Source organism: Zonotrichia leucophrys, chromosome 1A (assembly GCF_028769735.1).
Source record: "Zonotrichia leucophrys gambelii isolate GWCS_2022_RI chromosome 1A, RI_Zleu_2.0, whole genome shotgun sequence".
NCBI lineage: Eukaryota > Metazoa > Chordata > Aves > Passeriformes > Passerellidae > Zonotrichia > Zonotrichia leucophrys.
In genome coordinates, this window is record NC_088170.1 from 11,459,369 (window position 1) to 11,474,625 (window position 15,257).

The 15,257-nt window shown below is 41.6% G+C and overlaps 1 protein-coding gene across 4 annotated transcripts in view; it reads left to right on the plus strand.

Moving 5' to 3' along the window:
* Window positions 1-6,501: 6,501 nt before the first annotated feature.
* The window catches only part of DNM1L (dynamin 1 like), a 36,095-nt gene continuing 27,339 nt past the window's right edge, over window positions 6,502-15,257 (plus strand). For all 4 annotated transcript variants that reach the window (XM_064737722.1, XM_064737740.1, XM_064737732.1 and 1 more), the window contains exon 1: window positions 6,502-6,716. In XM_064737722.1, the coding sequence (XP_064593792.1) occupies window positions 6,615-6,716 (102 nt within the window). In that variant the 5' untranslated portion in view covers window positions 6,502-6,614. The remainder of the gene's footprint in view (window positions 6,717-15,257) is intronic.

The window sequence follows — 15,257 nt, forward strand, 5'->3', positions numbered from 1 at the left end:
AGCCTCCAACCATCAGGATCTTACCAAGAAAATTCATTAATACTTTTAAACTGCCAAATTTGAATATCTTTTTTGTTTGCTGAATGAAGGAAATAACTACTCTCAGAAGCATTTTCTTATGGAATAGATCCTTAACTGGGAATCTAGGGTAAGGTGATCCAGATCCCAAAGCATCTTCATACTAATTTGACTGAATACTACCTTATTTAACTTACAGATTCTAAAGGTTTCTGGCTTTGATTTATGCATTTGTAACATTAAAATAACACATGGCTGAAGAAATGGAGATTGTCCTGGGAGCAGAATCTGGGATTACTCTCTCTTTGGCCTCTAGTAGCCTCCTGTTCTCTTCTGCCCCTTCCTACTCCTGTCTGGGAGCCAGGCAGTCCCAGCACTCTATTGTGGAGAACATGGAAATGAACTTTCTCTTGGGTTCACTGGACACTGAACTTGTACCTCTGATTCTGGGAGCTTGTGTTTGGAAACAAGGCTGGAGGTTTGTGCTCTCTTTTGAACGTTTTAATATCGTATGTGTGACTCACTTTTCCAAACTCTAGGTAAGGGGAAATTCCTGCTTTAGTGAAATGGGTTTTAGACTCCGACTGCTATTGACCAGGGGAGCTTTCTCTCAGTGTGAAATTAAATTAATGAGCCTGTGATGGAAAAAGACAGGATTTCATTGTAGTTCTGTTTCCATGTACTGCCTAGCATGTAGAACCACCTCTTTTGTCTTACTTGAATATTTCTTGCAAAGCAAATCCAAATATCACTGCTGGAGGTCCTGGGACACAGCATTTGCAAAAGGCCTGCCACCTTATCTCTGCTGTATTTTGGAAGCTGATCTCAGAGTAGCACTAAGTTGGTCCTTTGAACTGAATGCCCTTTAGGTGCTGAAGTGCATCCTGCAGTTGTGTTTCACATGGAAAGATGCATCCCTATGCCTCAAGATAACCTGCAGTGCAAAGCAAAGCATGGCAGGTGAGACATGGAGTCTCTGCTCTCATTACTCTTACAGGCAGGGTGGGATGTTGTAAATCGCATATGCTCAATTGTTACCTTGCCTACTTAAAAGTGTGCCAATCATAAGCACAAGAAATGTGTATCACAAGAATAAGAAATGCTTCTCTTGGCATACTATTTTACCTTAAAAAGACTACAGGAGATAGATTGTCTTCTTTAACTACTAGATCCAGAAGTAGAAGACACAAGCTCAATTCCTCCTGAATACCAGCAAGTTTTGGTTGAGGTAAGGTTTGGTTGGGACAAGATTTTTTTCTTTTCTGTTTATGTTGAATGCTAAGTGTGCATTTTGTTTAACAATAAAAATTACTCACTTGATAGCAGACAGGAGGTTATTGCTTTTATTCCCAAAACCTTGGTCCTTTAACATAAAGAGTCCTCACCTGAAAACTGAACTGCAAACCATTGGGGTGGTGAAAATCTTTCACTGAAGGAATTGTTTCAGTATTGTGTTTGCTATTTCAGATGACCACCCCAGTTGCAGCAAGGAGGGAGCACTGCTGTACAGGAATCCACAAGGATACAGATTTTACTTTCATCTCCAGCCTAAGTTTTTATCTCTATTGGCCCCATGAGAAAAGCTGATGTCTTCCAAATACCAAAGTGCTTGGGCTTTGTTACTGATTTATGAGGTTTGACTGCTGTGCTTGCCTTGTGGCTCTTGACCTCTGCTCTCCCCTCCCTTGACTTGAAACCTGCTTCCAGTTTCACAAGCAAGATTTACCAGAAGTTGTCTGACACCCCAAATAGCCAGTGGATTTTCATAAATAACTTCCCAGTGTTTAGATTAGGAAAATATATGGAACTGTCAATTTTTTTAGTTAATATTGTCAGGCAAAGTTGCATCCCTGCCCCAGGATAAGTTTATTTTGCCAGAGACTGGGTGTCAGCACAGGTAAATGCTCCTCACACTCAGGAATTCCTGTCAGCACTGTGATTTCTTATAGCCAGCCAAAGCACGTAGGAGAGTTTGCTTTGCCAACTCAGCAGAATTCCTGAAATATGGAATGACTGACTTCTGTTGCTTCTGGGGGAAAAAAATAAAAAGAAAAGAACGAGATTTAGAATCTCAGCCTGGGAAATCTGTGTAGAGCAGCCAAACAAAGGGTCACTCTGTTAAGGGATTTCAGGAATTTTTTTATCTCATCGTCTAATGGTGCCTGGTCTAAGAAAATGTTGCAGTTACATCTGTGACAAGGTTGCTCTGGAGAACACAGAAACACCATTAAATTTGACTTCACATAAAATCTGATCTCTGCTAGACCCATAGAATTGCTGTACTGCATGGTTCCAAAAGGTGACATTAGTAAAAAATAATTTATAGAAGTATTGTGCTAGTGGTGTTTTTGCAGCATAAAGCAGTATGAATGTATGAGGCACAAATTCTATGTTACATACTTGATATATTTCAGTAATAATTCTCTAGACAAAAGAGGATGTCAGGAAAATGTTTTGCTGAGGTGCTAGTTTGTGATTTCCTTGTCTGGCACAAATGAAGTAAATGGCAAATGACTTGTCCATTACTGTCAGTATGCCAATAAAAAAGAATCAGCTGTCTAAGAAAAATTGAAGCAAATGATGATGCAAAACTAAAAAGAAATTCATATCATGGAGAAGAAAGTCTGGAAATGTTCTCCTGATGTCAAACATAAAACCAAGGAGGTTTATATGGAAATTAGAAGATGACAAATACCAAATTGAATTTTTGCATTATATATAATTAGATAATGAAATTTACCACCAGAGGTTGTCATTGGAGCCAAGAATTTAGCATGATGGGACAAAACCCTATTATATGTTAAATAAAGCAATCTAGTTTGCAGTAACATGGAAGAAATATTGAACTGTCTACTTCAGATCTTACAGCAATATCAAAATAATTTAGCACACAGTTTTTGGGATGATCTTATTACTGCATTTTTATATTTTCCCCAGAGGGCTGATGCTGGAAGGTCTTAGGCGAGGTCCTGAAGTAGATTGATATCAGGTCACATTTGGTGTGGCAGGTCCTGTGTCCTCATGTCAATTAACTTCAATAACCAGTCTGACTACTATTTTCTTTATCAGAACTTTGAGTTTCTTGCTCAGCAAGTCAGCCATGGAAATTTAGAGTTAAAGCTACACACAATCATTGCTTGTTAAAATATTTATTGCTTTGGCACAGTCCTCAACAGGGCTGAGGTAACTGTTGGGTGCAGGCCATGAAACTTCACAGCAGAGGTATTTCTGGCTCTCACTTTTTACCCAGAAATGTAAAATGTGTTAAATGTAGTATTCTGATGCTTCTTAGCTTTATATCTCCTTTGGTACTTTCTTCTTGCATTCCTTCCTTAATTCACTTCCTCAGTCTTCACTGTGCTTCTCCCTTGGTGCATCCAGCCCTTGACAGGCCTTTCAACATCTCTGCTGGGCAAGCTGGCTTCTCTCAGCTTGGTTCAGCAACTGATATTTCCTCTGTGTGCTCCTTGAAATATTACACTGATAAAATTCTAAGAATAGCCATAGTGGGGCAGGCTAGCGGGTGAGAGCACACACAGCTTCTCATGCTGTTCCCCAGCTCCCAAACACTGCCAGCTCAGAAACAGCCCCAGCTAGATCTGATCCCTACAGGGCTGCTTCTATACATGCAATGCATTTCTCCTGCTTAATCTAACCCATGCAACATCTGAACCAATTTAAAGTTTTACTGTCTTCAGCATCCTTTGACAAGGGGCTCAAAAGGTCACCAAAGCACCCGTGTGGGGCTAGTCTGTTTTGTTCTGAGCTGGCTCTTATTTTCTTTAGATGTTCCCAAAATTTCTCAACTGGAAGGGAGAGTAAAGAAACCTGATTCTCTTTCACCCACTCCAGGTTGCTGATGGTAACACAGACCTCTGGTCCTTGCTACCTTGTGCCATTTTTTCCTGGAGTGAAGGCTCCTGGCTTTCTTAGTTGGTCTTGACATAGAAGCTGTTCCACACCTTTCATCATCCTGGTTGTTCCTCTATGACTCTCTTCCAGTTTTACGCTCTTGCTGAGATGTCCCACTTCTGGTCTAAATTAAGACATAAACCAGGTTTTACTTTCTCCATTTCACAGGGGTGTCCATGAGGTCATATAGCAAAATAAAACTGGTAGGAGAAAAGAGATTTGCATCGGAAAATAAGCTGGTGTTATCCACTTCACTGGGAGCCAGCAGCTTCTTGTTCTGTGCAAATGGGATGCTTTTTTACTCCTTTCCTTTCCTTTCCTTTCCTTTCCTTTCCTTTCCTTTCCTTTCCTTTCCTTTCCTTTCCTTTCCTTTCCTTTCCTTTCCTTTCCTTTCCTTTCCTTTCCTTTCCTTTCCTTTCCTTTCCTTTCCTTTCCTTTCCTTTCCTTTCCTTTCCTTTCCTTTCCTTTCCTTTCCTTTCCTTTCCTTTCCTTTCCTTTCCTTTCCTTTCCTTTCCTTTCCTTTCCTTTCCTTTCCTTTCCTTTCCTTTCCTTTCCTTTCCTTTCCTTTCCTCAAGGAAGGAGAGGAGATCAGCCTTGACAGGGAACAGCTAATCTTTTAAAAAGATTATTTGCTGTGTCAGAGTAACACTTCCTTTTGTCCTGCAAGCTGGAGAGGTGGATGCCAAATGACTTTTTGGTATTAATGATCTCTGGGAGCCATCAGCATGCTGAGAGCTAATGAGTGAAATCACTGGATAATGTTTGTGTGACAGGAAGCCCTGACCAATAATTCAGGACCTTCTTCCCAAAATTTTACATGCATTAGCTCTTTCTCTCTGTGCTGAATACACTGAATTTTGAAATGTTTCAATTTGCTTAGCCATCTTTATGCTTTTATCACAAAAAAATATTATCCCTGTGACGAACAGTGTGAAATTCCTCAGCCAAGAATGAGAAACTTTGTTGAAAAGATGTACAAATAAGAACACATATCCTTGTTCTTTCCATTGACATTTGAGTGTTTCAAGACAGGAAGACTGCAAAAGACTAATTTGTACAGAACAAGAATAAGAATTCTAATGCCATCCAAAACTTGAAAATTTCAGAAGCCTTTTTACTCTGTTGCTCACAAGAAAGAACAAAGTCCAAATTAACTCAGTGCCAGCATATTCATAATTTATCTTTCAGAAAATCCACTCAAAGGAAAGACATTTGAAGATGAGACAGCTTATTTGTTGTGATCTCGCATCACAAGTCATGCTCTGGTTTCATTCTATCTCTTTTTATAACACAGCTGAGTATTAGATCTCACACAGTTTCCCACTTCCTAAGACACCTCAACCTAACCTATTATTACACATCTAGGTTACAGAATTTCACATGATTATCCAAGAGCCTCACAGCAAAACAAAACACATCCCCAAGAAAGCAAACAGAATAAATATAGCTGTTCCACATGTGTCTATTGCAATCCTCAATATGTGAACAGAAATGGAATAATATTCCTTTCACTGTGCAGTTTGTGGGAGCAGATCTCCAATTCTGTTCTTCCCCAGAAATTACCTCCATTATACCTTGTGAAAAACGCCAATCACTTGTTTTTAAATTTTTAAAAGTTTAATAGTAATAAAATGGTTATGAAAATAGTAATATAATTGGAGTAATAAGAATTTGAACAATTAGGTTAGGACAATATGAGACAATAAAAACCAAGAGTTATGGACAGTCCAGGTGCCTCTTTCTGGGCAAAATAAGCCCAAAAGAGGACACACGTTAACAGAGGTGTTAAAAGCAATAGCCTGTTGCATATTTATACACCTCATACATGATGCATAAATTCCATTCAAACACAGGATTCTGTCTGGTCAGTGTCAACTTCTTCCTCTTAATCCTTACAGCGTCTTCATGGCTGAGCAAGGCAGTAAAAAGTTCATTTCTTCTGATAATGGAGCAATAAATTCTCATTCTCTGAAAGATTTCGGCGTCCTGTGGGTACTGTCTGGTGCGAGTACCTTATTCTTTTCTTTAAAAAAATATCCCTCATACATAGGTTCTATTTTAAGTACAAAAGTTCCATTTTAACTACAAAACTACAAATTACAAAACTACATTTACCATACTATTAAAATGTTAATACAGCACTACTAATCAATACAACACAATATAGTAAATATCTGCGTAAAGCCATATAACATGCATTTTTCACATTAGGAAGAATTTGTTCACAGAAGGAGTGATTGTGCGTTGGAATGGGAGGTGCTGGAGCCACCGTCCCTGGGAGTGTTTGAGGAAGGACTGGAGGTGGCACTCAGTGCCTCGGTCTGGTTGACAGGCGGATGTTCAACCGCGGGCTGGACCCAAGTACCCCAGAGCTCTTTTCCAGCCTCTCTGATTCTGTGATTCTGTGTAATAAAACCGAGCAGTTTTAGTGATACAAAACTGGCGCTGTCCGAGCAGGGCGCGGCCCGGGCGGGGCCCCTCAGCCCCACGGCCTACAACTCCCATGGTGCACGGCGGCGGCGCCGGTGCGCGCGGCGGGCGCGCAGGGGCTGCCGGGGGCCGGGCCGTGCGCGGGGGCCGGCGCCGATGGCGGCAGGCGCAGGGGGCGGCTGAGGGAGCCGCCGGTGCCCGTCGCGTCCATCGCCCGCCGACGCCTCGCCCGGCCCGTCCCTTCGCCCGCCGCTATGGAGGCGCTGATCCCCGTCATCAACAAGCTGCAGGACGTGTTCAACACGGTGGGGGCCGACATCATCCAGCTGCCGCAGATCGTCGTGGTGGGCACGCAGGTGAGGCGGGCCGGGCCGGGCCGGGGGCGCGGGCGTTCCCCGCCCCGAGGGCGAGCTCGGGGTGTCCGTGGCGCTTCCGCCGCCGCCGAGCCGCGGCTGCCTCCGCCAAGGGCACGGGGGGACGCGGCGGGCGAGAGCGGGCGGGGCGCCCTCGGTGCCCGCGTTCCCCCCGCACGCCCTCGGCGGCTCCGCTGCCTCAGCCCCGGCTGCGCTGGGAGCGCCGCCCGCCCGCTGCCCTTGGGCGCAGCTCCGGAGCGGCCCAGGATCTCCGCGGGGCTGCGGGCAGGGCCGGTGCTCCCGAACCGGCGAGGGGATGCGGGCGGTGTCGGGGAGCCGGGGAGCGGCGGCCGCCCCGGTGCGTCAGCGTGACCGCCATCGCACCCGGTCCGTGGCTTCCCTTCTTGGGCAGCGAGGCGAACAGAAGGGATGTGCTAGCGGGACGGCATCGTGCGGGCATGAATGGATGTCCTTTCCTTCTTGTGCCGTTCGGACGCTTTGTCTGAGCTGGTGACGGGGGTGGAGGTGAGAGGCGAGGCCGGCGGCTGTTGGCTGCAACAGTTGCAACACGTGCGTGTGAGCTGGTAATGCTGCTGGGCTCCGAGATAGCTCCCGGCCGCTCCTATCTCTTCAAATGGGATGCTGCTCTACACCAGAATTTTGGGCAGCTGAATATGCCTGACCAGAGCTGCAGCGGTCACAAGGGAGTAGCAGATGAAGCTAAGATTTGAAGCTAATGGATCTCTCATTTTGTTTCTGTGAAATTTAAATGTGTGTTGAATGGGCTGTGCTCCTTGGCAGTAGCTTGCTCACCAAAGACTTCAATGCCAAGTACTCTGTGCTCAGGATTTTTATTGATAACTTAAAACACCAGCTGTATGTGTAAATGCAATGGCATTTTTCTATGTAAGATTAGAAGAGTATTTTTTCCAGTTTAACTTCATGAAGTGGCGTTTTTTAAAGCTACTTTTCAACAACTCTGTCCCAGTTATCTTTTCCTAGGTGTAAATACTTTCCATAAGTAAGGACGGAGAGTTAAAACAGCATTGACATGTTTGCCTTCAGTAGTCTCCCCATCAGTATCAATATCTCTTCAGTGCTGTATCCATGATATTTTTGAGCCCTCTTGTATCAGCATGACATTTCCTATCATGCCGAAACAAAGTCCTCTATGGACTCCAGAAAAATATCTAGCAAAATATCTAGCAAGCTGTATTTTGGGGTGGTTTTGTTTTAGTCAGGGTTGTTGGAAGAAATAATTGTCTTTACTGACATGGTGATTCCATAGATGGTTATTTTATGCAATTAGTTTAGTTTAAATAAAATATTGTTAGTCTATCAATTTGGAGTTAGCTTATTGGAGACCAGATTTCTAGAGATATGTCAGATACGGCATTAGAGCTGATATTTTTGCTGTTGGTAGCTTTTTTCCTTTTTTTTTACATGTGCCTTTTAGACAGTGTTGTTTCTTTGTGAAGTGCTGTGTGGCCTTTAAGTTTGTTCACACAGCTGATGTATCTGTAGCCCACTGGCATATGCTGTCTTTGCTTTTTTGTCTGTGAATAAGATTCACAATAAGCAGTCTGGAATTTTTCACCTCCTTTTTTCTTGTCGGAAGCAAATGCTGCCATTTCAGGTTTCTGTAATTCTGTTAATTGAGTTATGCTTTTTTGCTTTCAATTTGCTACTTGCTTTTTTTAAATGACCTTTTTACATATTCAGCAAGGAGAGGAAAAATGCTTTTTGAAGTAGTTTTCTGTTGATTTTTCTCTCCTCTACCCTTTTGTTTTTTTGTGCTTGTGTCTTTCTCTGCTTCTCATTCTGTGCATTAAGTTGATTCTTTATTTTCTAGAGTATTTAGGACTAGAAGTTGTTTATAAGCCTTAGTTCTATTTCTCATGTTCTCTTTCCCCCACCTCTGTTGTTTGGGATTTGTTTCCTACCTCCCTTGTGCCCTGAGCAATTGAAATGTTTTAATTTTTCCTCTTTCTAGATACATTTTGCTGTTAATTGTGAATTGTTTCTCAGTAAATTTTGCACATCTAGGTGGCCTCTTGCACTTGTAGTGGTTTTCCTGCCATACAGTCATATGAGAATTCCTTCTCATTCTCCCCATAAATATTGTGTAAGTTATTTCTGTGTCCTAGTACAGGGTCATTTAAGAAAACTGGGGACTGTGCTGGTAGAACTCAGGGGACACCTTCAGACTGCCAATTTTTCTTCAGTGTTTCAGGGTTTTTCTGCCATTTCCAGGTAGGTGTTCTATTTTTTCCCCAATTCAGTATTCCAGTTCCATTTTTAGAACTGTATGACTGAATTGCAAAAAAAAAAAAGTGTCCAGGTTAGGGATATGATATAAAAATATGAAATATGAGTTCAGTAATGTTGTAACACTCAGTGTTCTGGTTTATACAAATGCTTTGTGTTCTATATTTTAAGGGATAACAAGGTGGTATTGAAGTGCCTCAACTAAACACATTAAAACTACAGTAAAGGAGGCAAGGGAATGAAAAGTGATTTGGTTAATTATGGCCTTTTGTGTGGATAGGTGGTATCACAAAAATTAAATGCCTACACTACCAAAGTGATCATAAGATTTAGAATAAAGTCAAGAAAATCAGTCAGACAACAAAATATCTGCCTAGAAATAGGTAAAAATGAATTGTCTTTATTTTTTGTGCCATTAATTCCTGGAATATGTTTAGGGTTTTTGGTAGTCATCAGCCTAGTTTTATACAAACTTTAGTGTCAGCTTTGTAGCAAAAATCTTCTAATACTAACATTATAAAAATACCTTGTAGGCTTTATTTGCACTTGGTAGTTTGAAGTGGAGATATTGCAGTGAAATTGATGTAGCAAGTGATGGAATTGACAGGTGAGATTTTGGAGTGACCTTTCATGTGTACATTTATGGAGCTCTTTTGCTCAGTGCCATTTTGAGACTAAATGGGGAGGTGTAGTTTACAGTATTTATTAATGAATAAATCCATTCTCTTGGATGTTCCCTTGGGATTGGCTCACAGATGAGCATTACATTTATTCTTTTTTTTTTTTGCTGTTTGATGTATGTATGTTTGATGCTAATGCTAAACCACTTTTTATTGCAAGGTGGAAGGTTTCTTGATCCTGAGGTCACAGCCTGAGCACGTGGATTTGTATAAATTTATGTCCTGGTAAGAGGAATAGTTGTAAGAATGCTGATTTGGCTGTTAGAAGTTGACAGCAATGGGAAGGTGATGTACAGTCCTGGCTAGTGGGATGAGGAGATGAATCCAGCAGATGCTATCAGAGCATCCTGTCTGAGAGAGACTGGCACCTTTGGCTGGAGCTTGAGGTGTTCTGCAGAGCTGCTGTGCCTCTGAATTCAAACCACTTAGCTCATTCAGTGTAGCCTCATTCAGTGCTGGCAAAAAGCCAGGGTGAGGTGAAGGAAACTCCAGTTTGTACCAAGCAAGGAGGAAAACCCCATGCCAGGCACAGCTGTGTCTTCTCCCTCCTCTCTTGCTGGGTGGGTTTTGGTTTTGTTGTTTTGTCCAAGGATCTTTCAAGCAATTCAAGCAGATGCAAAACCCCATTTGTATCTACATTGGAATAGAGAATGTAACCAGAGCATTGCTTCCACGCTGGCTGGGGACTGTTTTTTCTCCCAAATGTTTTGCAAACTTCCTGATTTCATTTGGGTTTTTTTCTTTGTTTTCACATCTGACATTTACAGTCCCTGGTTTTGGGTGTAACTGTTTTCCTTTTTTTGCCATCCTTTGCTCCTGTCAAGTCATGCCCTGACTGTTGTGTTTGTTTCAGACAGGCAGCAAAGTGAGGCTGACATTAATTAGCTATTTGCATTTACCAGACATAATAGAAATGTTACTGCTGATGTGATACAGTGCAAACAACATTTAGTGTTGTGCTGTTTCTTTTCTCTGATGGACTCCCTGTGTTTCTCAACAGCTGAACTTTTTGGGTGCTGAAGGTTTCTGTGATTGAAAGGATGGCATTTTCACTGTTTTTATCTGTAGACTTCATGTGAATTAAAATAAAACTACAGATCTAATTACTTGATCCTGCATTTTATGATTCTTAATCTGAGAACATTATTAAACACCATTTACAAGATAATTAATTTCATTGTTTGCAAATGCTTGGTTATTTTGGAAGAGTGGAGAGTCTGCACAGAATTCACAGTTGTAGGAGGATGTGGATAAAGAAGTCTTGTGCTTCTGTTTTCTTGTTTTGTTTGTGTGCTTTGTTTTGTTTTGATGCTTTAGTGCAAGGGCCCTGTTCTGTTCATCTTGTGATTGGCAGTTGATTTTCTTGGAAAACTGGTGTTTTAATTAGACCAGGTGAATCTTGTGTGTTGTCCAGGGTGCACAGTGCAAAGAAAACATATTTTCAGGAAGATGGAGGGGAAGAGAATTAAAAAGCACAGGCATTTCATTTTCACAATCTGGAGAGAAAATGCCTGTGTAGTTCTTGGAAAATATTTGTTTGTGTAGTAGCCAGAAGGTTGATTAACTTAAAGATTTGGGGTTTGGGTTTGTTTTAATAATACTGTTGTTTAGAACTTTTAAAATTTGAATATGCAGGTTTGTTTTGGTTTGATTTACTTTACTGCAAGTCATGAATATAGCAGTATCCACAGTACTGTGTGAGGTCAGGATATCTGGCTTGCAAATGTGAATCTTCAAATACCACAGTTCCATGATGTAACTGAGAGCCTGGAACTTGTTTCTACTTAGATGAGGCATTTTTTTTTCTTAAGTGAATTATTGGAGGGCTTTGGGAATTGATGTACTGAGGAAGAAAACATCTGCTAATCATTGCTGTATTTGCTGTTTGGCACTTGTCTGCAGTTAGATGTGGTGTAAATGCAGGATTTCTGAAGAGTTTGGAGTGACCTGTGCCTGTTCTTTACTGCTGCTACATGAGCTGCTTTATGTGGAGTAGTTGCTGTGACTTTGCATCTCTCCATGACTGACTCAGGAGAGCTTTATTGAAGTAAATGAGGAATGCCCTGCAGGAACAAGAGTCTTGTAGTCTGGACAAGATCTTGCATGTATTTTGCAACAATGAGCAGTGCATTATGCTGGTTTTACTGCTTCCTCAAGTTGGGATCAGCCTGTTGTTTCTTCTGCATCTTTTAGAAGTGTTATTTTGTTTCAAACAATGTCTTAAAATAGTCCATTTGGCCTGCTTATAGCTTTAGCATTCTTTTTTGATTAGTAAATAAATTTTTAAATTTGTTAGCTGGTTAGAGCCAGCCTAGCTTGGGGCATTCCTAGTTTGAATAGGAAAATTTTGTTATCTGTTCCAGCTAAAGCAGTTCCTTTGTGGAACTGCTGTGAAACTACATGTGTACTCGCTTTTTATTCCAGAATAATTTGTATTTGCAAAATAAGGAAAGTAAAAGAAATACTGTTGTTCTTTAGTTATAGCAGGCTGAACTCTTCCAAAATGGCTACTGCAAATAACTTTTTAAAGCACCAGTGTGTGGATGACATCCCAGCACAAGTGCTTTTATTAGCTTGTATTTCCCAATGATAGAGTGAAAATTTAGGAAATTCTGTGTGTACAGATTGCCAAGGGCAGGATTTACCAGCAGGAATTTTGTACTTGTATGGCAGAAACTGCAGCATTGCCACCATTCCATCCCAGATGCATTGCTTTCCTTAATAGAGAGCTCCTCAGGAGTTAGTATGTCTCATTGAGAAGTTTCTCTTTCTTCACAGCTCCCTACTTGAATGTGTGTATTGTGCCACTCCAAAAGTCAGGGAATTCTGACATCACTGCCTCTATTTTCTTGTGCTCTCCTATAAAAAGTCTGTGTTGTGTTGCATGAGTTCTTTGCATTTTTTTCACTATTGCATGAAATAGTAAAAAAAACTTATCCATTTGTCCTGTTCTAAAGCAATGAGCTAAATTTTACACTCCTTTCAACTAACTTTTGGTTTGAAAGTTTTTCAGTAGTTTATTGGACATGTTTCCTCAATAAGGCTTTTTCCCCCACAGATGTGGAAGACAAAGACTTTATGAAGTCTAGAGATAGACAAAGGAAGGCAGGAGATTCTTGTAAGATGACTTGAAGTTGGTTGCAGCAGATTCAAGTCCATTATCATTTTAACAGTACTTGAAATACACAACAGTCACCAGTCCAAGGATGTGACTGTGAGAAATTTGATGGTTCTTGTGCATCAGTGGGACTCCAGGTGAGCCTTGTGTTAATTTGCCTGCTTGCTTCATGGACTTCATAAGAGTAAGAGCAGACTTTGCTTATTTACTGAGCTAATTGGTGAGACCCTGTGAGCTGAAGGACAGTGAATCACAAGGGACCTGGCATTCCTTTAAGGACAGCCCCATGGAGCACAAAGCAATAGTCCTTCCACTTGCTTGGGAGAATGAGTGGAGGTTTAAGGAGAGCAGAATTGAGGGAACTCATGACTCAGCCTCAGCACAGCACACTCGTGCAGGAGGAGGAAACAAGGACAGGCTTGCTCAGGGATATAAAAATCCTGCCTGCATGGGCAGAGATGGTATTGAGAAAGCCACTGTTAGTGATAAGGGCATCAAAGGCAGCAGGAACTTCCAGCACTGGATCAGGAGTTGAGGAAAAAGAGAAATAGGGAAATAAAGGCTTGCTGCTGTCTGTGACAGGTGATCCAGGGACAGTGCATATGGACAAGGCTGAGGTGCTGGATCCTTTCTTTGCCCTTCTAGGGTCTTCTAGGCCTTTGTCCCTTTAGACAGGGTTTAAAAATGGAGAATAACTCAGTGCTGCAAGAGGATTGGGTCAGGGGGTTTTTTTTTGATATGGAGAAAACATCTTTGCATTCTGTTTGGTGTAAGGAACACGACTCCTAAAATAGCAACACTAATGAGGATTTGGAAATAGAGTAAGAAAGCCAATGAAGTAAATGGGATGGGGTGAATTTGAATGGCTGTTCAGAGTGTTACTTCAGCATTTTCGAGATGGAGTCTCTTCCATCTGACTTGTCAACAGCCCTGAAGTGTTTTTGGAAGTAACATCTCTGGCTGTTAATGAAGCTGGACAATTATAAAATCATGCACTTGTTGTGTGCTGTGTTCTGAATTCCTAAAACTGTGGTTTGTAATGCAGCAGATTGTAATCCACATTTTCTCTTAAGAATTAATGTAATGGATGGGAGCAAATGCCTTTTGATACTTAAGTGTGCACAGCTGAAACATGCAGGGATAAGTAAAGATGAAATGAAGGATGGGAAGCAAAGCAACCCCATGAGGACTGTTAAAAGTAGAGGTGCTGTTTATTTGGAGTGATCACAATTCTTACAGCTCACAGCTTTTTAGTTTGGGAGGGTAAGTGCACAATTGTTTCCCAGTGACTGCCCTTCATCCTTGATTGTCAGCATCATCTTCAGGTTAATCTAAACCAAAGATGGACATACAGAGGTGTATGTAACAGGTGTTACAGAGGCAGTGAGAGTGCTGGTAAGGTTTCAATACACTCTGACTGTACATAGAATGCAAAATACTGAAGTCCTGTGTGCATCATCTCTATTTCTCTTAGTACTTTGCGGGCAAATGGTTTTACCATCCACCAGACACAGGTGTTTCTCTGTGAATGAAATGGTGGATGGCAGAGCAGAGTGTAATACACTCAGCCATGGTAGTTTGACACAAAAGTTAAAGGAGTGACACAAGATGTTCCTGTGTTTTCCCCCCCTCCTTTTTGTCTGAGCAGCCTCTATTAAGTTCCTCTAGATATCACAACAAGTAGATATTTCAAATTAGGATCAGATATTGGTGTCCAGAGGGAAAATCTGCCTGATTGCCTGTGAAAAGCTAGTTTATTAATTCCTTTTTTGACCCATCATGAAATGAATTTATTTCAGTTCATGCTTAAAATTGCGACGAGCATTTTAATGAAATGACAAAACAAGTGTGGTATTTCTGCTGACTTGTTCCTTAAAATCCCTTTGGTTATCAGTGTTAGTGTCTGTCTACATCTGTTCTGTGAAGGACTGGCTGAAGTGACTTTGTGTTCTTAGCAGACCCACATCCCTTGCTTCCCCCTCACCGGCAGAACAAGATCAGCTTTGTGTTTGCTGCTTTCTGCCCCGTGTTCCCAGACAATTCTTGGTAATGGATGCTGAGGAGTCCAGATTAAGAAGTGCGTCATTAGATAATTGTATTCCAGCAGCAGATTGCTTTAGTTGGGAGTGTAATGCAATTTGCAAGAATTTCCTGATGCAGGGAGCACTGCAATGTTTCATTTAGTGTGTTTGCAGAGGATCCAGATTGTTCCTTCCCCATCCAGAGGTAGCTGGCAGTGGTGTAAGGCACAGTGGTTTGCTGCTGTACAGAGCTTGGTGTGCCCATTTTAGCTTCCTGCATTCCCCCTCCTTTGGAAAGGCTGAAGAGCAGCAGTGTGCAGCAGCTTGTCCCATGGATTTTGGTTTCCTTTCATGGTGAGGTTGTTGATAAGGATTCCTGCTATTTGTTACTATCCCTAATGTGCTTGGATTATATGTGCATGAGAAGCCACTTCATCTAAGTCTGATCTCCAGCTTT